The sequence below is a fragment of the Chroicocephalus ridibundus genome, chromosome 1, assembly GCF_963924245.1.
Source record: "Chroicocephalus ridibundus chromosome 1, bChrRid1.1, whole genome shotgun sequence".
NCBI lineage: Eukaryota > Metazoa > Chordata > Aves > Charadriiformes > Laridae > Chroicocephalus > Chroicocephalus ridibundus.
This window is the reverse complement of record NC_086284.1, coordinates 135113493-135137068: the sequence shown is the minus strand read 5'-3', so window position 1 is coordinate 135137068 and position 23576 is coordinate 135113493. Positions and strand designations below refer to the sequence as shown.

The 23576-nt window shown below is 41.0% G+C and overlaps 1 protein-coding gene across 4 annotated transcripts in view; it reads right to left on the bottom strand.

Moving 5' to 3' along the window:
- Nucleotides 1-261: 261 nt before the first annotated feature.
- Nucleotides 262-23576, bottom strand: part of PARVB (parvin beta) — a 65376-nt gene continuing 42061 nt past the window's right edge. For all 4 annotated transcript variants that reach the window (XM_063354790.1, XM_063354813.1, XM_063354805.1 and 1 more), the window contains exons 7-13: nucleotides 19330-19388; nucleotides 17612-17631; nucleotides 15835-15896; nucleotides 14033-14101; nucleotides 11710-11811; nucleotides 8275-8347; nucleotides 262-3635 (exon numbers count right to left, since the gene is read on the bottom strand). In XM_063354790.1, the coding sequence (XP_063210860.1) occupies nucleotides 3559-3635; nucleotides 8275-8347; nucleotides 11710-11811; nucleotides 14033-14101; nucleotides 15835-15896; nucleotides 17612-17631; nucleotides 19330-19388 (462 nt within the window). In that variant the 3' untranslated portion in view covers nucleotides 262-3558. The remainder of the gene's footprint in view (nucleotides 3636-8274; nucleotides 8348-11709; nucleotides 11812-14032; nucleotides 14102-15834; nucleotides 15897-17611; nucleotides 17632-19329; nucleotides 19389-23576) is intronic.

Sequence of the window (23576 nt, the reverse complement as noted above, 5' to 3'; positions counted from 1 at the left end):
GTCAGGTCCAGCAGCTGAGCAATATAAAACGAAAAGTAGATGAAACCTACAGAAGGGCTCATTTGTGTCTGCCCATACAATCCCATCACCTGTACCAGGGCCAGAAACCTGAGAACGCTGCTTTGCTAGGTCGACATAGATCATCATGTGTCTAGGACCCTTGATGAAGAAGGCAGCTGAAGCCCACCTTTCAAAAGTTCTTCCCACAGAGAAGGTCCACTTAGCCAAAAAAAACAGATGTAGAAAACCAAGTGATCATCATTTATTTATTTGAATAAATAGTACAACTGTCACAAACCATGCACAACACTCCTGCTGTGATTTTTAGCAAACATAGCATTGCATTGTAACTTGCTTACAGTACACAACTCTTGTCGCAAAGCTGGATGTCTCCAGCATATGACAAGTCCGGAATTTGATCTGCAAGGCTGGTTTTTAGTAGCTAGAAATTCAGAGTAAACACTGTTAAAAACAGTAGAAAAGAGTCTTAAAAAATACATTAATACTGAAAGCACAGGGGTGTGGGGAAGAGGGGTAAAAAGTCCTATAAAGTTTAAACCGATTAAAAAAAAATCTGGCACTGTTGGTTTTTCATCTTGAGAAACAGGACGCAGCTGAAGAGTATCTGGGCTTCTGTGGTAATATAGCTCACTGGAACCAAGTGTGCCAAGCAGGTGCACCTAAAAGGCAAGTTGTATGGACTGGAAAAGACAGACATTCATTAAGTACTTACAAATGTGGAAGCTTTAGTGCTGCGGAGCATTCAGTGTTCCATATGAACTCAACAGGACTCAGACCTACCCCACCGGCACCCAGGGAACATATCTAAAACTCCAGTGACACAAAGAGTTCATGAATAACATTTTTAACATTGACTCATCTTTTTGAGAGGAAAAAAACTAAGTATATGCATATGTAAGAGAAAGGCCTGACAAAAACAGGTGTTTAGAGAAGCTTTACCTACACTGCTCTTCCTGTAAACTGGACTGTTCAAAGCGCCAGTAAAGTTAAATCCACACTGCTCCCAATCTGGTTAACAATAAATACAGCATCTACAGAAGAGTGACCTGGCTAGACGGCAAGGAGCTAAGGAATGAAAATTGTATTTTCCCTATGCGACATTTATCAACAGACTTAAAAACATAACAAAACAGGGTATGACACCTGCTCCAAATCTGTCCAGGGCATCAAGCCTGCAGTCTTGACTGACAGGGATATTAATGTAAGGAATGTTAAAAGGTACCCATGCCTCAGGTTGTAGAGGGGAGACTCAGGTTTCTACAGGGATCAGAAATGCCTAATTAAACAAAACAGAGACTCTTTTAAAACTCGATGGTATGTTCACATCTGCTCACATGCAATGCAGATGCCAGCTGTTAAATCCCCACCTCAGAAACAGCTATCCTCCCTCCCAGACCCAAACTGATCTTATCCATCTCCTCTTGTTACTTTCCATGTGCTTTTGATATTAATATTGCTTGCCATTTCAAAAACTAGATTCTCTGGAGGTCTTTCCCAGCAACCCAGAGAATATCAACAGCGTTGGCACTTCCACATCAGCTGAAGGGAGGTGGGTGGAATGACAGCTCTTTAAAAGACTTGTTTCCCACAAATAACACTGCATTAAACTAAAAGTTTGCATGGCCTTTCAGTTCAATCTCCTTCCAGCCTCATGACAGCCCTATTTCACAGCACGGAAGTTAGACCAATTTCATTAACTTGCCAGGAGAGCTGGCCGACCAGGCCTTAGTGCCTCTGCAAGTCTCCTCTGTAATAACTGCCAGCGTCATGGTAGAGTCTAGTGGCGCCCATCTGAAATTCAGGTCCAATTGTACTAGTCTCTGCATAAACAGCAAGAGGTCAGCTCCCTCCTAAAGTACAGACAAGCAATGACTCCCCACAGAACCTCACAGGGTAGATGAGACCTGAACTTTTAATGGAAAGAAAGAGCAACTTCCTTCCATCTTTGTTTTCGAGGTATGAAAGGAGGTGACCCAAATAAATCAAATACTAGAAACCAGAACCCAAAAATACGAAACAAAGAAGTAGAAGCCCATTTCCCTCCCTTTGACATTAAAAAAAAAAAAAAAACTTAAGGAGGGAAGGAGAAAAAACAATCCCAATCATAAAATACCATTCAAATAGCAAGTTTCCCCTTGAACTCAGTAGGGCAAATGAAGTTTTGCATGAGAAATCCACTTTTAGGGAAAAAGGACACCTACTTACAACAGGACTCAAGGACTTGTACGCACCGCTACACCTGCACATCACCACCCAGGAACCGCTCCACAGATGAAACCTGTTAAGTACTATGAAGTAACTAGACTCTACCGGATAAACACAGCAATCCTTTTTTTAAAACGGATTCCCACTAAAATCCGTAGCAGCTTAAAAGACTACAAGACTAGACCAGAGCCTAGCAGAGTATTTCTTGGGATGGCACAGGGCAAGTCGATGAAATTAGTTTAAAGCATAACTGATCACTGAAGGAGTGCTAACCATTGGCTTGCACTATGTATACCAATGGCTTGCACAACCCAGCGCAATCCACAAGTACAGGCAAGCTCTTATTTACACAGGAACTCAGTTTTAGTCTTTAAGAAAGAAAATACATAAAACTCCATTTATAGAAGCCTGACCTCCAGAACTGTACAGCTGCCAATAACTCCAACAGGAATTAATCTGACCCTTTAACTCAGCTACGTGAAATGAAGAGTTGGCCTTTAAACTGACAAACTCGTTATTCCCCATGTTTGTTTCAGAAAGGACCAGGGGCAAAATGCATTAATCCAGCCTATGCCTATTTGCCCAGCTCCTGACCGACCTGATTGAAGCTGCATGCTTAACAGATGACAGTGGCCCTAGCAACTAAATTTATCCTAGATAGGAGATGAAATAAAAAAATAGACATCAAAAGATTAGATGGTCATCCCATTGCAAGACTTATTCTGTGTAAACACAGAATGGAATAACACTGTGTAGTATGAGGTTAACACAAAACCTGAAGCTTTTGCCATTAGCTTCAGATAGTGCCTGTAATTGCCCTCAGCCCCACCCACCCAACAGAACACATGAAATCTTATTTAACTGAAAAGGCTCAGCTTCTAAATAAATTCCAATGCTGATTTTCTATTGCTAACACTCAAGCCTAGAAAAATCTTCAAACGCCAGTGGCAACCAAGGAATACGCAAAAGAAAGTCTACTGTAGAATCAAAGAGTCTCCAGCCATGCGGAAAGTCTCACGTTTTCCCTGCATATTAAAGTAGTTAGTGGTATATTTCCTTTATCAAAAAGAACATTTGTTGATCATAACAAACAACAGACCCAACAGTATCTTCTGGGTGTGAAATAGCTACACATTTTCAAGTGACCTAGAGAATAAACATGCATTATTTTTAGTGGGATTGTCATACAAACAGCTACAGAGAGACCACATCAACTGTAGAAAGAATGCATGAAGTATAGTATAAGGCACAAAGGGAGCGTGCAGAGGGTGTGTTTATTGTAATTTCTGCCCAAGGGCATTGGAAGGGTGAAGATCTCAGCAGCTTCCAGGATCATTCAATATTCTTGTACTTTGTGAACAGGTTGTATAGAACCCTGAGGGTAGACTTCAGATCCAAGTTGACAACATCTGTGGAAGAAAAGGAGAAATCCTTAATTTGCTTTTTGTTCTCCTTCGCTTGCCCTCAAAGGAACAAACGTCCCCACATCTCTGAGCTGGTGGGATCAGCAACAAAATACCCCACATAATTCTGATCTCCCCAAGACAAGCTTATTAAATGTCCTGTATGATGCACTTCAAAACACCTTCACAATAATACTTCTCTGGGAAACAGAAGAAATGTAATTCCCTTTCTCATCTAAAATTCGTTACACAGAAAGTCTATCTCTGTCTGAGGCCTGTGATAAAGGCTTTGGGAAATACCACCGATGACTTCACTGGCCACGGAAGCAGCAAACAAGCAGCCACACACATTATATGAGATATTGAACCTCGCACATTCACAACTCTTTAATGATACAGTCCACGAATAAACGAAGCCTGAATTCTCTTAGCAGACTCAAAGTTTTCTATTATTTAATATCCCTTCTTACCATGCTAGGCCAGGGAACAGGTCTGGAATGGTTCTAAACAAAAACAAGCTTTTCTGCTAGCACCTCCCAAACTATTACTATAATAAAATGGCAGGAAATAGCACAGACATAATCCAGGGACTATGGAGGAAGGCACAGCGCAGAGAAGGCTGAAGAGGTGGAAACAAAGGCTGGATATAATATGTAAGAAAGGAGGAGGAGGAAGCAAAAAATATACAGTCAACACTATATATGGAAGCAGAAGTAAGGAAGAACAGATAATTTAAAAAATCAAAGAACTATGAAGACAACAAACAATTAACAGACAAAGTACAATTAATATGAGGTCCAGGGGAAACATCTACTGCCTGTTTTGAAGAATCCTTGCCAGGATCTCTCCACCCTTCCCTCCCACCCCATACTGGGTGACACTCTAACCCTCACGCTTCATCTGCTACTTTCAGTAACTTCTCAAACTTTTCTTTCTACCCTTTTTCCTGTATTATTTCACATATTTCACTTATGATTTTGGATTTTGCATTTGCAAAAGAACCTTCTCCTGCCCCAAAGAAAGCAAAGATCCTAGCTGCTGTGAAGTAATACACCCTGAAAAAAGAGATGTCTTCTCTGGATAACTGAGATATAAAACACATTTCTAATTTTTTCAGGTGTCACAGGAAGTTGCTTACTACCACAGCATTCTCAGAGAGGTAACAGCCAGAATCAGCAAGATTGTACCAGCAAGAACTCTGTACCAAGACCCAGTCAGAGATGGATTTAAAATGTAAACTTAGCCATGGGAAACAACACTTTGCAAAAGCCATGCACTTCTAAAGCTGGGAAATGAAGGCAAATAGCTGGAGAAGAGACACCTACCAGCAGATTTGACCCACTGATGCTGGCAGTCACATTTGTCTGCTAAACAATTAAACAGAATAGCGCTGCCACCATGAAAATACCAAAAAGACTGGCCCAGTCAGCTCTGTAGTGGTCAGAGATTTGTAGTGTATATTTGCCTCATTCCTCCCAAATGGTTTTCTTCCCCCCACACTACCCATCTTCAGCTTCCCGTCAAAAGCAGGATGGGTCTTTTCTCTGAGCCATTGTAACCTCCATTTCAGCTGATACAGCATGAAGCGGTGTGACCAAGTCTTGTAGGGTCCAGTTCCTGCCTCTGGCTGACATCCGTTCAGATGCAGGAACTGCCTGTGCTACAAACCAAGATCAAGGTGCCAGTGGAGAGAAATAGAAACCTGGAAGGTAAAGCAGAAACATCGCTGGAAGCTAGAAGCTCAGCTAGGAAACCAGGGCACGTCCCAAGGAGAGAGCAGCTGGGAGTAAGAGGCACCAAAGTGCCAGAGCAAGAGCTAAGGACATCAGAAAGAGCACCAGAAAGAAGGATCAGGAAGGGGGCTGAGACCTGCTGCACTGCATGTACCGTCCATCTACCCTCATGGAGGTACTTCAGGCTGATTCCTACTAATCTCCAACAGCAATATGAGCTAGGTACCTGCTGCTGCTCACCCCTGGAGATTACGCTGAGGAGTGAGAGATACGGGAGGCCCCATCACTGAAAGAAGGAATGGAACCAGCTCTTCTATTTGGCAGTAATTTTAGGGTCAGAAGAAACTCTTGTGGTCACATAGTCTGACTTCATGTACAACACAATCTTTAGAGAACTTTATCTTGGAAATCCTGTATTGAGCTTACAAACCAATCTGTGGCTGAATTAAAATATAAGATTAACATTGCATGGTTTTCTTTTTCTTTTTTCTTTTTACATCTTCCAGTCGTCGAAATTCCACCTCCATCCCTCGACAATTCAGACCCATGGTTAACTACCTTCACCGTTGCAAAAGTTATACTGTAATTCTAGTTTGACATTTTTCTAACTTTCGGACCTTGTTATGCCTTTGTTTGCTGCATTAAAGACTACGGTAGTGTGAGATGCATCCTCCCTGTGTGGGCGATTACAGTGCTCCTTATTGATCAGTGTCGAACAGGCATTCCCAGGAATAAGCGTATTCTCAGCATCCCGTTTCTTATTTTAAGATGAGGCATGCACAGTCACAACATTACCAACAACAACTAATAAAATGTTAACCGAAATGGCCATAGATCATCAAAACAGTGTAAAATATTCCATTAATTTAAAACTTTCACACTCCATAACAACCCCATTTGAGGCTAATAAATTAATCCACTACAACATACTTTGCTGCAATAACTCAGCATCAAGTTCTGCTGCTGGCTCAATCTACCGAATTGGGCTAGAAGAACAGAGAAGAGGAGCTGTCCCATATCCTCCTATTTTTGTTTATCACCAGTACAAAGATGCACTAAAATATTAAACAAGATGTCTTTCTTGCACGCACAGCAGAAAGCATGGGCTATAGAAATTAAAGTTGTGGTGTTCTGCTCTAGACAACATTTTACATGAAAATCCTACAACTAATTCAAGAGGCATTTCCTACCCAACTCACACTAAAGGACATGGATTCACCTAATAGGTTTTCCAGCCTATTTAGGAACGAACAACAGGTCAGTATGGCATTAACAGAGTATACCGTACACAAAAGTTTTTGCAGAGCATCACAGTCTATGAGAAAATTAATTCTTTTAAGAAACATGTATTCCATGACTGTACTGACTCTCAAGATCCTACAGAGGATTCAATGAAACTATGGTGACAAGCAAAGCCCAAGATATTACTTTCCTCTCCACAGGAGCCGCTTTTCAAGAGCAAGTCAGTTTTGCAGGCAATTCCAGCCAGACAGACACCTCACGACCACACTGACTCCAACAGCTGTGAACTACTGCTGCCAGGAATGGGTACAAACACAGAAGAGGAAGGAATATACACAAGAGACTGTACATCCTGCAGCAGCAAAAAGCAAAAAGGAATGTTCTATAAGCTAATTTGGCTCTCTAACTTCTATTAACAATTAAATTTTCAATCGACTTAAACATCTTCTGCTGCTTACTGAATCTACACACCTTGTCCAAAGCAAACAAAAGATCTGCCGTAGTGTTCTAGCACTCACGACAGTGTAAGGATATAAGACAGCCTTACGGGAAGGTAATGTCCTCTGTTATATCAACTGATGAAAACAAAACAAAAAAAAGGACAAGCTTTCAGCTAGAGAAGTCTTCTCCTAGGTTTTTAACACTGTCTCAAAACAGGCTTATCTAGCTTACCTGGTCTCCTACTGCAGTCTTTTTAACCCTTCCACTCAAAAAACTGCCATTCCTGATTGTGCGTTCATATTTCTCCAGTTTCCTTGTTCACCTCATATACCCACTGACTCAGCTCTAGTACTCAGAAGACTCCTTTACTTTCCCAAGTCAGTGTATTGTTTCACCAAATTATTCAGGAGCACTTTTCATGCCCAAATTTGAAAGAACAGTACTGACAGGATACATGTACATTTAATATTGTCTTTTGCCTTTTTCCCCCCACTATAACCAGCTTCACTATTTGTTAATCTATTTACTATCACCATTTTGTCTCATTTTAAGTCAGACTGAACATTTCTTGTGGGCTTCTCATTTTTTGTTGTTCTATGGAAGCCTCTTAGCACATATGTAGTTTGAAACACCAGGAATAAAAATTGGTCATTTAGCAATCATAAAGTTTTAATTCCTCTTTTTATCCCTAGTGCAAGCAACAATGCAGACCTCATCATTAATTAATTTCAAGGTTCAAAGACTTTAAAGAAAAACCTCACTTTTCGCACTTCAGTTCTGACTCCCAAGTCCACATAAATCAAGAAGAGAAGTTTGCTACTGGTTCTCCTAAAAAATACAAAAGCCTTTCTGTTATCTGTCGCTGAAATCTGATCACAAGAGTCCAAACTAGCGCTAACTGTAAGAATTATGAGAATTAGACCATGAAAAGCTTCCTGCTTGGATTGTTATTGAGAATACCAGGCAAATTTATAATATAGCACTGAATAGGTCTTGGATAATTCACTAAAGCTAGACTTGTACACCTCAGTGAATCTATTCCAGACAAGAAACATGGGTAAGGATATACCCCAGACACAGACAATGATTCTTTTGGAAAACTGTGAAGGGCTACATCTACAGCTCTACTTTGTGGTACTGCTGCTACTGTCTTTGAATGGAGTTGCACTTGAAATGCACCTGCTATTATGTCTTCATGTACAGTTTAAAGCTACAAGGCATGTTCATACCTTCAGGACGAGCTTTTGGTTTCTTCAGTCCTCCATCTTGCATTAGCTCAAAAGCAAAGGAAACATTATGGACCTGAAAAGAGGTAAGGTGGTAAGAATCTCAAAGTTATATAGGAATTAAAAGCCTTTAATTAAATTTTAAAAATGCTTTATTCTCTCTATACTTGATACAGAGAATGATAATTCTATTTAAATCAATATTAAACTTTTACATGTTTAAGCATGGCAGAAAGTACATATGAGAGTCTAAGAAACGAAAGCTTGCATCATTATAGGGCAAATATCCACTTTTTGATACAAAGGAAGTAATTTAAGATTGCCAAATTTCAAGTGTACAAATGTGACTGAGTACCACATGAACCAGGGAAGGCCATCAAGCCCCAATCTCAGTCTCTACGGCAAAGGCCAGAGAGCTCCCAGTAACAACTACAACAGAGCTGCGTTTTGTTGAGTTCTTCCTGCCTGTACCCAGGATCAACATTTCCAACTACAAAGCAGGAGATCACTCGCCATCCAGGCAACAAGGAATGCAACAGAAGTGACATAACTGAACAGAAATGAGAAAATACATATGGGTGTGTAAGAAAGAAGAAATAAGGACACTAAATGGAATTATTTTCAAAAAACAGTAGTCTTTTCTGAATAATTATCAGCTGCATATCAAGCAACATCAACATCAGATCATCGAGAAGCCAGGCTGCTTGTTGCATGACCTTGTGCTAATCCCTTAGTCTCTTGGTGCTTTGGCTTCCTCTACTTGAAAACAGAGCTAAAAGCCAAATTAAGTTTCTCTAATGAAGCAAATGCTTCAAAAAATGCGTGGTGGTGGCAGCTCCTAGACAGACTGTGCAGTGAACTTGCAAAACAAGCTACGCACAACTTACAGAAAGAGCTTCCTCAACAAGCCACCAAGGACGATACATGAAAGTCAGAGGAAAGAAAATGGACAAAAAGGAAAAATGCAAGACAGTGGGTGTCTTCTTTTAATCTCTCTTTTGAGGAGTGAACATTATGGTTTAAATAGATCTGCATAGCAGCATTTTTGTCCGTGCGTACCAAAATTTAAGCAAGGTAATTTAGGTTATGAATTCTGTGCATTTTTGTTACTGCAAATGACAGTTCTGGAGATACATAGCAAGGGGAAGAGATTTAATTAAAGCTACTCATCTTGAAAATCAGGGAGTTATGCATACAAAGCTCCCCTACAAGAAGGAAGAAAGGCCCCTTTCACCGGCACTTATTGCTCAGGTCTTTATTAATCTCTTTTTACCTGCTACAGTTCCTCCTCATTCATTGTGACAAAACCAATTACTTTCAAGATGAAAATGTTTTTTCTTTCCCCAAAATCACAAACTTTACCTCTCCTTCTTTGATTGACAAATCCCCTTTCCTCAAGGCAGAGTCTTCACACGAAATCACAACATTGCTTCAGGAATGTTGGATAATCTTTATGAATTTAAACGATAAACAACAAAATCGTAACTGAACAGGTGCTGGCTACAATCAGCATCCTGCATTTCTACAAGGGTGAAAATTCAAGATACTAGAATAAAAAAGCAAGAGAAAGCTATAAAGGAGAGCTTGTATAAGACATAACAGATAACTATCTTCCCATTGCTCTATCAAGTTCCTGTGCAGTACACAACATTCAAAATGAATTAACTCCCATCCTATCCACAAACCTAACACCTAAAGAAGCCCCTCTTACCGGAGGCTGATTTCCTGCCTTTAGGGAGACCCTTTAAGCTCCCAAATATCAACTAGTCACCTCCCGAGGAAGTCAAACAACCCTACATAACCTATAGAACCAGCAGGCTCAGCCCATTAGCCTGAGTCCGTAACAGCACCTATTTGGTGCAGCTCAGTTTCCTCTTGCAATCCCGATATGATCCACCCAGGCAAAGCTGGGTTATTCTACTGACAACGAAGTCCCACCCACCCCTCAGACAGCATGTACCTTTGCTGACGGGTGCTTGACAGTAACAATCTGCGCTGAAGACATTATGAAAACCCCACCGTTTTAAACAGCTCTCGCCTTACAAAGCATTCTACCTTTTAACTTTTGCCAATGTTTCCACTCTTGACCTAGCCATCTCCTGCTCCAGCTCAGCCAACACAATGCTTGCACCCTCTCCACAGCAGAACGTGACCAAATAAAAAGCAGGGGGCAGATGCATTACTCCAGCACAACCAGGCTCAGAGTATTCCGACACGAGGCACCAAATATACACAGATGTGCGTGTGCATGTCCAGGAATAACCACAGAAAGAGGCAAACTTTTGGTTATGACAATAAAATGTGTGTTAAGCACTCACACTAGGAATGACACAGGACAATGGAGCAAGTGTGGGGCGATGAACAAGACACTTATTTTGTCTCCTTCCATCTCCAATACCCTGATTATGAGTAAGACAATCTAAGACTGCAAAGAATCCACTCTTCTTCCTCAAAGCTCATTCTGACCAGAACACTGTTAGGCAGTAAGTCATTCACTCTTTACAAAATAGAAAGAAATACCCAAAAAAGATAAGCTAGCACATTCTCGCAAAAGTTAAAGTCAGTAACATTATCAGTGATCCTGCCAGGAACTGAACAAGGAAGCAGACGTCTGTGCTCACAAATTGACCTCAGACAGGCAATTGTTTGCATGCTCGCTCCCTGGCAGGATCAGGGCATCCATCCTGGCTTTAAACCAGCTCCAAAACATGTTACCTGTGAGCACTCAACATGTAGCTTCTAGTCCCAGATCAACCAAAGATCATGACCCAGGTACCACCTCTTCTACTGCAGTACCTCATTTGCATATCAAGCAACATTAAATAAACTACAGAAAAAGAACTAATGGGTAGTAGGCAACTGACACTACTGAGATGAGGGGGCAGTTTTTAAGGATGACATTCCGTGACCTTGGGAAGAAGCTCTATCTCAATGTCAATCCCAGTGTATAGGTCACAGTTAAAGCAGAGCTTCCCATCTCTCACCTTTCGTCGTTCTCGCCTATTTACATAGCGCATACTAGGCAAGGCCAGGCATCAGCTCTGCTGTCTAGCAAAATAAGGCATCCCTGCACACAAAAACACTTCAGGCAGTACTACAATTATATAAATCACTCTGATTATGCAAAGTACTATACAGAACAAAGCACTTATTACTGATTTATTCATTCCGGATATTAATGAGCTTTATGTGTCGTTTGATGCTAGGTAACAGAATACCTTTCTTCCTTAACTACGGGGAATTTACCCGTTCATTTCACAAGCAACTTTTAGTGGTATTAATTATCGAGTGTCACAGGCAGTGCATCATTGCTACAGTTCCTGAAGAGAAAAATATACCAGGTTCTGATTTACTGGGCACAAAGAGAAAGGACACAATGACTGGCAAATACCATGTGGTAACAAGGCAAAAAGAATATAACGTGGAGTTTCTACCCACCTTTTGATCAAAACTTTCAGGTGTTAAGTAGAAGTTGTGAAGTGGAACAAAATAGTCTTCAAGGAGACCCATGAGCAAAACCAAGTAAACACCATCTGCAAACTAAACAGAAATACTGATGACAATCCTAGGTGAAAGCATCTGTTTTCAAATAAGCATTCATAAATCAGTGAAACAAAGAATGCTTGGCCCAAATTACGTATTTCGATTTCTACCACTGTTGTTTGCTAGCACAGAAGTGTGAGATGGTTCAGGAGTCAGAGACTGCGCCTTTCAGCCATAGCAAGGAGCTGACAGCAGGCGTAACAAGCATTTAGGGCTTTGTTTCATCTGCTCCCTGGATTCACCTAGACCCTTGCAATCACCAGTGCAGCTGAGTAAGCTAAATCAGTCTTTTCTTAGGAGCCTAAAGAAAAGAAAAAAACACAGGATACAAAGCTTTCTCCCTGCATCTGGTAGCATTATTTCCCCTACCCTCACTTCCTGAGCAAAACAAGGAAGGCCATCAGCTATTGCTATAGCATTAACCCATGAAAGATCATGTGCCAACCACTATTTTAAATTACTCACATACAGTAAATAGCTCTAAACAGAAGAAATTAAAAGCAATTCACCTGGGAGTTATCTACAATTTGTACCCCTTAGTTGTGCAGACTATTTGGTCTGAATAGCAGGGACTGAAAACAAGATCTTCTTTATCTCTGGCCAGTTACCTATTTACTAGGCTACTGAATACTTTGGGGTGAGGTTAGAGAATGTATGTCTATTCTTGCTTTTCCTCACGTTCATTTTATTTGCTTGAGAAGTCTTGCAAACTTCACTACAATATTTAACAAAGCTTTTTCGATTTAAAAAAAAAAACAACCATAGGAAACATGTTTGCATGTTATATATTCCCAATCCTACTACTACAGTACCTGGTCATTTCAACCACAATCCCTCTTAAGTTGTGTGTTTTGGACATTGAAATCTCTGCCCTTAATCAGAACTTGAAATAAGTCTCCCTTGTCACAGGCAGGAAGTTCGACTTCACAAAAGATTTGTTTTTTCCCCAAGTCAAAATAGCTTGTTTACGGTTTCAGTAAATACTAAATAATATACTAAATACTTTCAGCAATACTATTCAGTATTCCTACCAGACAGGACAACTACTTACTAGCTAAGGGGGTAATGTTTTTTATTTCTAACAGACTTTTCACTTGTGATACTGATACGGCGTATGTGACATCCTCGAACATTTTCAAAAATAAATTGCTAGGTACTTCAAGGCATTAAGCAAGAATTGCTTGTGACAGAACAGATCCAGTCACCCATTTATTTCAGCAAAGCTATAAAATAGCAGTGAATGACTAGTATTAAACTAAGCCAGGCTCAAACCAATTACCTATACTCCTGGTATAAATCTCTAGACACTGCACTATTTATTTTTTTTCCCCTAGGACAATAAGATAACCATCTCTCCACAGCTCAGTGAATTCTAGAAAGAATATCTACTTCTGCTTAGCCAAGCCCATGCCTGAAAATCGCTTAATTTTATCTGTAAAGTGAGAACTATGCACACTTACTTAAGGTTTCCAAGCATATTTGGTACCCAGTTTTGCACTAGAGACAAAGAGAACTCATGAGAACAGACGGTGGTGGTTGACAGACACCTTCACTAGCTTTAAACAAACTAAACTGGATACCGCTGGCAGTCAAGCCACCGCAGTACAGGAGCTACGAGTCGTTAATCCACACTGCTGAGAAGCAAGCACAGTGCACGTGCCCAGGCAGCAGGGTAAAGAGGAGGATATGAAGGCCTTTGCTGCAACAGCAAAATTGTTTCCAGTCCCACTTTGATGTGATCAAAGCCAGCACTGATATCTCTATGATGAACTGCACGCTGCGGTCCACGCTCCTCCTGAGAGCCCCAGGCAGCCAGCTATTAAGAGCTTATTCCAGTTCATCAGGAACTCTCACAGCTAGAAAAGACACAACCCACCATCCACCCATAACTATAGCAACTGCTTTGCAGCACTCCGCTTTGAACCAAGAGCAAGCTGCCCTCAAATCTAGCCATATTCTACAGTCATTAGTATGACCCTATTAAATATACAAGAATTTCACCTTATGATACAAATCAACAACAATACGAAGTACATGTAAACATGAGTAAAGGAAGCAAGCATCAGTGAATGTCATTGCTACTTAAAAGACAAGAGCCCTGATCCCATAAATTAACATGTCCAAAGATAAACAGTTGCATAACAAGGTTTTAAGGAGTGAGGGCCCAGATTTGCAATTTACACAGTTAGATTACATACAATAAGACAAAGTTTCCTACCTGGGTTTCTAACTCTGTTACTTCCAAATTCAGTTTATTCAAGTGTTTGTTCACAAAGGTGATCAGAGACTATAAAAGAAAACACCAGAAACATGGATGTTAGACACTCCAGTCAATGCCTATGTGAAAGGGTTAACATAATCTTTTTTTTAAGCTTTCTTTAATATGCATGTGTGCTATTTGCTTTTGCATAACTAAGTACATAAAACTGAAAACAACTCAAGTCCTATAGTCATTTTTGTTGCACCATATGCCAGAAGTCACCAGATGGTGCTATTACATACAGCTTACTAGTTATTTTTCCTAGCACATAAAGCATACTTTAGCATCGTGGGAAAAAGCTGTGATGACATTGGTTCTTTCGTAGCTTCTTCGTGAAGGTGAAGCAAGCAGTAGGTGCACTTACTGTCCACACTAATTTCTTCAGTTTCTTGGAGAAGATCCACTGCCTGGGAGCAAGGCATCAGCAGCACTGAGGTAAGGCTCCCAAGAGAAGATGCCAACAGTGCCCTGTTCTGCACACACCTCCATTCCTGGAGCGATGTGTGCATATCAATTAGCAAATTACAGTAGGGATATAACCCAAGTCTGGCATTTCTATTCCCGCAGGAAGCAGGCATGCTATGAGCTGCTGCTGTGAGTGAGATATGTGCTAATGTACTGAAGCAGAGAGATCTGCCAGCCTGCTTATACCACATCCAAATGGGACACAGAGTTGGGTGTTAACACTTGTATTGCATGAGTGGAGTTAACTTAATTCTCTATCAACTTTAAAGTCACTCTTCTAGAAGATGTTTCAGATTGGAAAGATGAAATCTTCCAGAGACTTCAAAGCACTATTTTAAATGCATACATCTTCTGTTTCATACAAGCAAAGGGACAAATTACAACATTGATCTTTGCATACTACTGTTCTAATACACAGCTTAACAGCCATGTTGGAACTAGCTCATGGAACAACGTGGAGTCTCTTCCTTATGCGTTCTCTAACACTAACAAGGGCTGGCAGAGATCAACAGCTACTTCACCCCTCTGCTCTGCCTAGCACAGAGAGACATGTCAAGAATATGTCTAGATAGGTGTGCTTTGCGATGATGCTCAGCCTCAGAGGAGAGACTAGAGGACCACATGAATAAGCGTTAAGTAGAAGAGCCCCGGGACAAAAGCAACTCTTCTGTAAAAGCGTTACATTTAGCAAACTTATTTATGGGTGAATCACATTTCAGGGTACTGTGGAAAATATCTTCCAGTTGTGGAAGATCATCTTTAGTACAAAAATGAGCTGAAAACCAAACAGCGAGTGCTTCTTGGGGAGACCAAAGCTGAAGACACATGCACGACTCTGGCTGCTGTTGAGCCTAGAGGAGAGGCCACAACCACTAGCCGCTCACTAGCCTATGGTCCAGCCCCTCCTCGCTGGAGGACAGCACCCGGGATATAAAAGCGTGTACGACTGTCCAGTCAGAATGATCTGTTTGTCACTTAACAAACTGTTGATTAATGCCCTTAAATGATCTGTACTTTGCAAAGTAGCTTTTTCCTAACCTGTGTCATTTTGATTGAATCTGGCAGCGCTACCAAGAAAAGCCTCAGCCATAAACCAGAGTACAATGAGACAAGCCTGACCGAAGCCAACAAATCCAGGTATCACCTGGCTTTGAAACAGTGACCTTTGGGGGATAAATACCCTTTTCACTATTTCGGAATCCTCTTCTGCTATTTTCCAGATCTCTCTGGATATCTTTCCAAAAGCATAAGAAATAAAGCAACGTAGAAAATACAACTCAAATTTTCTTTTTTACCTTTTTAACTACGCTGAGTTTGTCTGGCGCATGATCAAAAAGGGTGTCAAAGGCATCACGCTCTGGTTTTAGGGGAAAAAAAATAAAAAAATCAATACACCTCCAACAGCCAAGTATAGAAAGCAAGTTATATGTCCCAAGCTTAAAGGTCTTTCTCAGAAAGCCACATAACAGAGACTGAAGCTAAGAGTTATTGGCGTCTAACTAAATGCCAAAGCAAACTCCCCTGGGAATTTTAAAGGTAACTGAAAATAAACATATCATTCAGTGATTTCTCTTTTCTGCCATTCATCATGGGTCACAAAATATGTAGGCAGAAGAAAAATTAAAATGCAACACAAATTTTGATTATGCCCCAAACTTAACTTAAACAATAAGCCACTGAAACATCATGTGGTTTTGGTGCACTACAGTTACAGTGATACCCACGGTTGCATCCATTGCTCAGCATCAAAATGAGATATTAATTTGCTTAATTTAAAATTACTGGTAGTACCTGTGACTTCAATAAAGCTTAAAACTGAACAAGAGTGAAATCTGATTCAGCAGTGTATGAAAAGCAAAGCTTACATACAGTATGAATATTTAAATTACATTTAGACCTTCAAAGCATTGTATAACAACAGGTAATCCAATCTAAAATCTACTAAATTGACTATATTAGCGCAAAATTTCACATTGCAGCAGCTTTGGGCTGACTGAAATTTTCTAAACACTGAGATTTTGGATGACAACTATCATCATTAAGTAAAACAAGGAAAAATTAGAAATCTAACCAATGGCAGTTGCATTTAAAAAAAAAGGTTAAAAAATGCTGGAAAAGTGTCTGGGTTTTAAGCTGTTCAAAATTTCAACATAGTTTTTAACAGTTTTTCCAGGTTCACATTCTTTTTATTTACAAAGCACATTTTAATAGTTTTCTATTGTTAAATAAACAAACATATTTATTATCCAAATTCCTTTGGTATCTGAAGATATGTTATGTAGCCCCTACAACCCCCTGACATCAATTATTAATGTGGATACTCTGCAAGATGGGAAATGGTAGCATTCACATATTATTACTGGGGAACAGAGAAACTAAACGACGACTTCTTCATCACACACAGTCCTTTACAGGAGCCCACATCTCTTCAGTGAGAAGAAGTGACTTAATGCCACTAACAAAACCAAATGCAAAAAGAGAAGTCTTTTGGCAGCAACACCAAAAAAAATGCTTTTTGCTTAGAAGACAAGATCTACAGTTGGTAAGATCTAAACTCTAAAATCTAGCGAACATGGAGGAGACAGGATACTCCATGCAAAGGAATTAGAGGGGGCTGACTGGTTGCTGAAAGTGGACAGATAAGCAGAGCTTTCTTAGACCTTGTACCATACACCTTTGCTTCAGTCATTTTCATGTATTATTTATATATAAACGGTCACATTACGAAGAAGGTGTAACTCTTATTGCTGGGAGTTGCAAAGATTTTTACTTGAAAGTCACTAACAACAGTACTAGGAAATATTGCCCTGTGCAGCATTTTTGCTATTCATTACTTACAAATGAAAACAAGTCAACAGAGACCAGTCTAAAGAGCACAAGCAGTATACTGGATGATCTGGTTCTACCCATTATGCTCCACATCTGTGTGGAGTAACAAAACCTGCCCCCACAACACATTCCAACCCCACAGAATTGCTCAATCCATTGTCTTGATCTGCTGAAGGAAAACAGACAAGATTTCTGTGCCTGACATAAATTAAAAAAAATTTCAGAGTCAACTTTGCTACTTACCAAATCTTCCCATCATCATCCTGCAAGTCGGAGCATTCAAACATATTGGGTTAGTTCATGAATAATCAGTTTGAAAAGACAACACCATGGGCTTAACGGGCCTTTTCCTGCAAGACGCCGAGGGCTAACCACTCCTACCAAGTCAGGAGGCAGAGCATGTTGCAGACCAGACCCAACGTGCTGCAGGAATGTCCCCAAGCAGACCACCAGTGATATCAGGGAGATACATTTGAAATGAACGGAAATGTGCAATTATGTTTTACACATAATTATGATTTCTTATGCATAACTATTTTTATGATGAAGAGTGAATGAACAAATGTACTTCCGTGTACAGTTTCCACAAATACAGTCATCAGATGCTACACCACACAGCTTAGGCTATCTATCTCACTTTAATCTGTTTTCTCTGAAGAAAGAAAACATACATCATATCTGGATATTATGTAAATAAAACTGCCACATATGAATTATATACATAGCCGGTGACATCACCAGACAGATGCAGATGTTTATCAGCTGAGAATCAGGCCCTGATTTGCACAGAGGAATTTGAAAGTATTCAGTCAATGTTGGATTCTGCTGATCACTGCATTTTCTCTAGCTATACTTAAATCTGGGTACGCAACACGTTAAACAGTAAACCTCTTAATATTGTGTAATATTAAATAACTTAATAAAATACATGTATAAACACACATGCAAAGCTGTAAACATCTTTCTTGCTAAAAAATGTCTAAACCCCCGCTCTGCAGATTACATCTTACAAACCACATCTGAAGGAGAGGACAAGCTAACTACATTGTTCAAGAGCATAGGAGCGAGGGGAGGGATTCTGGCCAACAAACCTGAGGCAGAGCTCTGATCCTACAAAAAACACTATGAGATCTTTAATGTCCACACAGAGATGTTATGATCTCATTTTTGAGCGTTTCCATCTGAAAGATCTTCCCCACTGAGCTAGCCACATGGTACTTCATTTATCTTCAAAGTCATGGAAAGCTGAGCCAGCTCTACAGGGAGCCAATACCCTGATAAACTGAAGGAGGGCTCGTGTAAGCCCCTCTTAGAAGAGCTGCCTTCAGGCCACAGGATGGAAAAGCTCAGCTTTTATTTGCAGCCAAAGTGCATGTCTAGCCTTCTCCTTGTAAAAAGGACTGTAAAAATATATAGCAAAGTAATCCGCTGCAAAAACGGGAGAGGAAAGAGGTTTATTTATTTAACTTAGTTTTGCTGAGCTCTAGTCCTGAGATACTATTGAAAACAGAGATCATCTCTCCTTACAATTATAACACGGTATCACTTCAGTTTTGAGAGGTATTTCAAAGAATTGCCTTTTGTCAAACTAATTCTTCCCCCAAATACCTACATTGGTCTTTCACTTAAGAGAGGCAACAGCACTGGGGAGACATTAGTTATATATGGCTACCCCCAGAAGGCAGAGGAAAAAAAAAAAGCCCACAAAGGTCACAGTCAATGAACTATTCGGTTAAAAGCTTCTGTAACACAAAAACGTCAAGAAGACACTTTTCTCCTTTGTAACATATTTCCAGAGACCAAATTATTTCTATATACTTAAAGGATCACCACCACCACATTAAAGGATTTTGTTAATTTAGCAGGGGCGAGGGGAAGATTAAGTATCTCTCTTGTTTTTGTAAATGGTCTCACATCATGCACCACAGACACACTCTGAAGCTAAAATGTTTTGTGCTTACTCTGTTGTAGTTGTCAGCTCCTCTGTAACATGAGTGGTCTGAAGGAGGCCTTCGCGTTTCTGGAAAGGAAGACGGGAGTTAGAAACTGACACGGCATTAGTGAAGGAGAAGTTCATTAGGGGCTCTGCTGCATTCAGCATCTTTCAGAATCCCAGGGGAGAAAACTGGATAAAGCATGCTCACTAAGTTTCATAGAGGTAGAAGTGAAACAGCTGACATAGGAGGGCTCACTCCCAGAACAGTGGCATTTATCAGGCTGACAGCCAAATGGATGTTTGGGAGATGTGTGTGTGTGTGTATATATATATATATTTGCAGCCAACAAACTCGCTAACAATTCTCCTCCTGAGACCAGAGTCAACATCGTGCCTGGAACACAAATTAGAGAGAGTGTGTCAGCCCCGTCTTAAACTCCCCAAGGGCACTCATTCGTGTCACGGTGTCAACCAACAATTTGACACAATTGGCAGCCTGGCTCTCCGGAGAGATCTGGGGATGAAATAACATGGATGGCTGCCCCCAGGCCAGGGCTCCGGTGTGCCGGCAAAGCTCTCCGGGCATGAGGGCAGCTCTCCTAGAGCAGGCACGTTACTGAGGCCACCAGTCACACACCTGTCAGGAACACATCCACCAAGGAAACGCAGGAAGCATAAAAAGCCCAACTAGTGATTTCACAACGAATAGTGTTTCCCTGTTACTGGGTTTTCTCTCCTCAGGATAATTTTCTGCTTGAATAAGGAGTCTCCTACCCAACTGAGTTAGCACGTGGTGAGACTCAGTTTCAGAACAGCTTTATAACAGCTTCCTCGGCTCTGTTACAACACAGCCCCCTGACACAGGTGGGCTCAAATGTTTCTGAGCCTCTCCAGAGCTTTGGAGACATGGCATGTGCCTCTTGGAGGCTGGAAGTGCTTTTACCCGATTCAAAAACTTACTTAACACCTCTATGAGTCCCTTCCAAAACTATGGGATATAGCCTTATGCCTGAATGGAGGAGTTTCTTTCCTCCCTTCCCTGTGGTTAAAAAGCTGACACAAAGAGCTCAAATCTCAGCAGCCATCTAGGAACCGGGTCTGTCAGAATGACTTACGGCAGGGTTAATAAAGCTGCTTGCTCAGGTAAGCAGGGAAACCGCCCCCTCAGGCACAAACTCCGTACACATATGTGCGGTGGCCTCGATCATTTTCATCAGCTGAACCCCAAATAATAATTTATTAGGAAGAACAGCTTTGAAGAGAAACACATCCCTTCCCCAGAAGCGATTTAAGAAATAAAAACTGAAATCTAAAAAACAGTAAGAAGAACTCCTGCCCTCCCACCCTGTACTCAACGAGCGAAGGCAGCGTTGCTTTCTCAAGCCACCACCCAGGGAGCCTGGCTGAAAGCACGGTGGGAGCCGCGGTCTCCCATCGCTCTGCTGTTACGGCTCCGTGCCTGAGCTGGGCCCTGTGCTGGATGCCGCCAGCTGGCCAGGTCTTCACAGCCCCTCACTTCCCTATCGTGCATACATCTCATCCTGCTCCCCCGAGGGAGCCACGGGAACAGCGCCAGAAGGTTTGGTGAAACAAGCCAGGATGACAGCGTGGATGGAAAAATGAGAAAGCATCTGACAGGGCAATGTTTTCTTGCATACAAAACAATGTTGTCTTTATTCCACCCCACCACGTCTCTGCTTTATTAATGCAGGTTTCTGGACCTTCGTACCGCAGGGACGAGATGCTACAAACTGTGAACAAAATCTCACTAAGTGGGGACTAGTGAATAATGCCTCCAAACGCCTGATAAGAAAGAAGAACAGATGCCAACACTGACTCCCCCGATAGGTGGAAATAACAGCATTTCTGCGTAGCCCCCTCCGAGGCAGCTGAGCATGCTGCTTGCACAGGAAGCCTAGGTCCCTTAGCTTTTCAATCCAAAAGCAAATGTCATTCTTTGATAAAACTTTGGTTCCTTGCAGCACTGCCACCTGACACATTTATTCTTCGCCCTGCCTTGCCTCTGACCTTTCAATCTGCAACTCCGACTGCAAGGGAATTACTGTAAAAATACCTCAGATCTCCCAGCAGCACCAAGGTGGGACATGCTGCCATTTTAAAAACGAAGATGAGGAAAGCTAAGTGCAAAAGGTGGTAATTCCTGAGCCTTGTGAAAATAACCAACACAGTGAGCCTTAAGAACAATTTTTACACTTATTTCTAAGAACCTTTTTGTTTTGCTGAATTAGGGTATTTCTTCATCACGCAAGTTTATGTTTCAAATATCAGGCAGTAGAGTCAGCTGGAAGAAAAAATCTCAGGATTTTCAGTTCTTACTGGAAGAACGCACTGAAACCACAGAGTTTCTCTCCTCCCTGCCCTCACTGAGGAGGGCTGGAACGACAGGCAAACACTGAGTGACACCAGCATTGAAACATGTATCATCTTAGACTCCTAACTCAGCACTTGGAGTAGCTATCAACAGGATCTTAACTAAAAAGACCCACCTTGCTCTGCTAGGCCTCTTCATGTATAACTTGGACATTTATTGCCATGGTTACAAAAGTTTCCGTCTCACACAGAGAACACCAAGAAAACCAATTCTGGAGGTTGATTTCAAAAAGGTTTACGAGTAACTATGTTTCAGGATCCCTGCTCTTGCGAGGGGCTACCTCATGGTGCCCATTAGAAAATAACATAAACAAAAGTGGTTTTCTGCTGGGTTAGTCTCGTAGTTGTTCTTAGGTAATATTGACAGACAGATAGATAGGTAAAGATTCTGCCTACCAAGGCAGGTAAAGCAGAAAGTCCTCTCCAAAACACTTGTGGGTTTGACAGACACGGATTCAGGTACAGATCTTTCTCACACTGTAAATCAACTATTTTTAATTTAAAAAAAAAAAAAGCACCTTAGGAAAGTCTCAGTCTGTCACTTCAAGATGCTAAAGGAAGTGAAGAATTTAACGGAAGGGCAGAATCACCAACAGTCTGTGGAGATCTTGACAAATACTTTCCATGTAGCACAGTGCTGTCATAATATTATATCATTTTATGGAGCAAGATACTAAAAATTAGAGAAGAAAAAGCCCATAACACTTACACAAGCTAACAGGGTATTCTGCATTGCTCTGGGGTGGGCTATGGAAATGCACACAACTTCGCTAAGCAGTAACTTGCTAAACCAGTATGACTCTTTATTTTCATAGTGTAAGCACAGCCCATCTGGGCAAGAAGCACCTCACGTATCTGCACAGTGTGAGGACGGCTCAACAAAGTTGATAATGATAATCCTATGTGCCAAAGTCACCCATGAAAGTGAGATTTAACCAGTTTTGAAAATTTCAGTGTGGGTGTGTTCTTGCACAATACTCCCACGACACCTGCAAGGTTTTCTTGCTGCAGGGTCAATTCTGCAAAGTTTACAGTCACTTAAAAAACTGTTGATTAATGCCCTTAAACACATTTAAACTAAAACCTCTCAGAGCAGACATCTTACGTTAACTGTGATCGAGTTTGACAGATCTGTAATAAGATCATTTGACAATAAATTGATAATTATAATTATAATAATCTTCTTAATAATAGTTTTCTTACTCTGATTAGGAACAATATTAACCTCATTACCGTTCTTCTGCTTGTCTGCTTGTCATAGTATAACAAAGGCTAAATAAAATCCATTTAAAGAGATCTGTGTTACTGAGCCAGCTTGTATTTTTAGACTAGGTTATGGATGCTGCACTACAAAAAGTCAATTTACCAAACTATAAGGCAAAAGTTATTGTTCCAGAGGAAACATGCTTCAGTTTATACTGTGCCTTGCTTTACATTTAAATAAACAAAGCTGAAGAGTTGCAAGCTTTTCCTAGCAGCAGGACAGGGGACCTAAAACAAGCCTCCTATTGCACGGGGCCAGCTAAGGTACGCTCACAGCCAGCAGTTGCTATAACCGTCTCCAGGACTCCAGGCTCTAGGTCCAAAAGCAAGAGCTTACAGCCTCTCGTGCTTAAATTAACTCTCATTGTACCATTGCTCTGACACCTTCAGGCACTCCCTTGGCAACACAGTAGTTGCTCTTTCCCTCTTCTCTAGTTTCTCTCAGCCTTTTTACCTCATCCTGTCTCCACCTCAGCCTTCTCTAGGCTCAAGATGCAGGGACTCTGGTGAACCAGATGCTCTCAGTAGGTGTCTTCTCTATATCACTCCAACAGCAAAAGATGTGAAAACACCTTCTCCACAGCCTTCTCTCTGCTACAGAAGTGGAGGGTCCTGAAG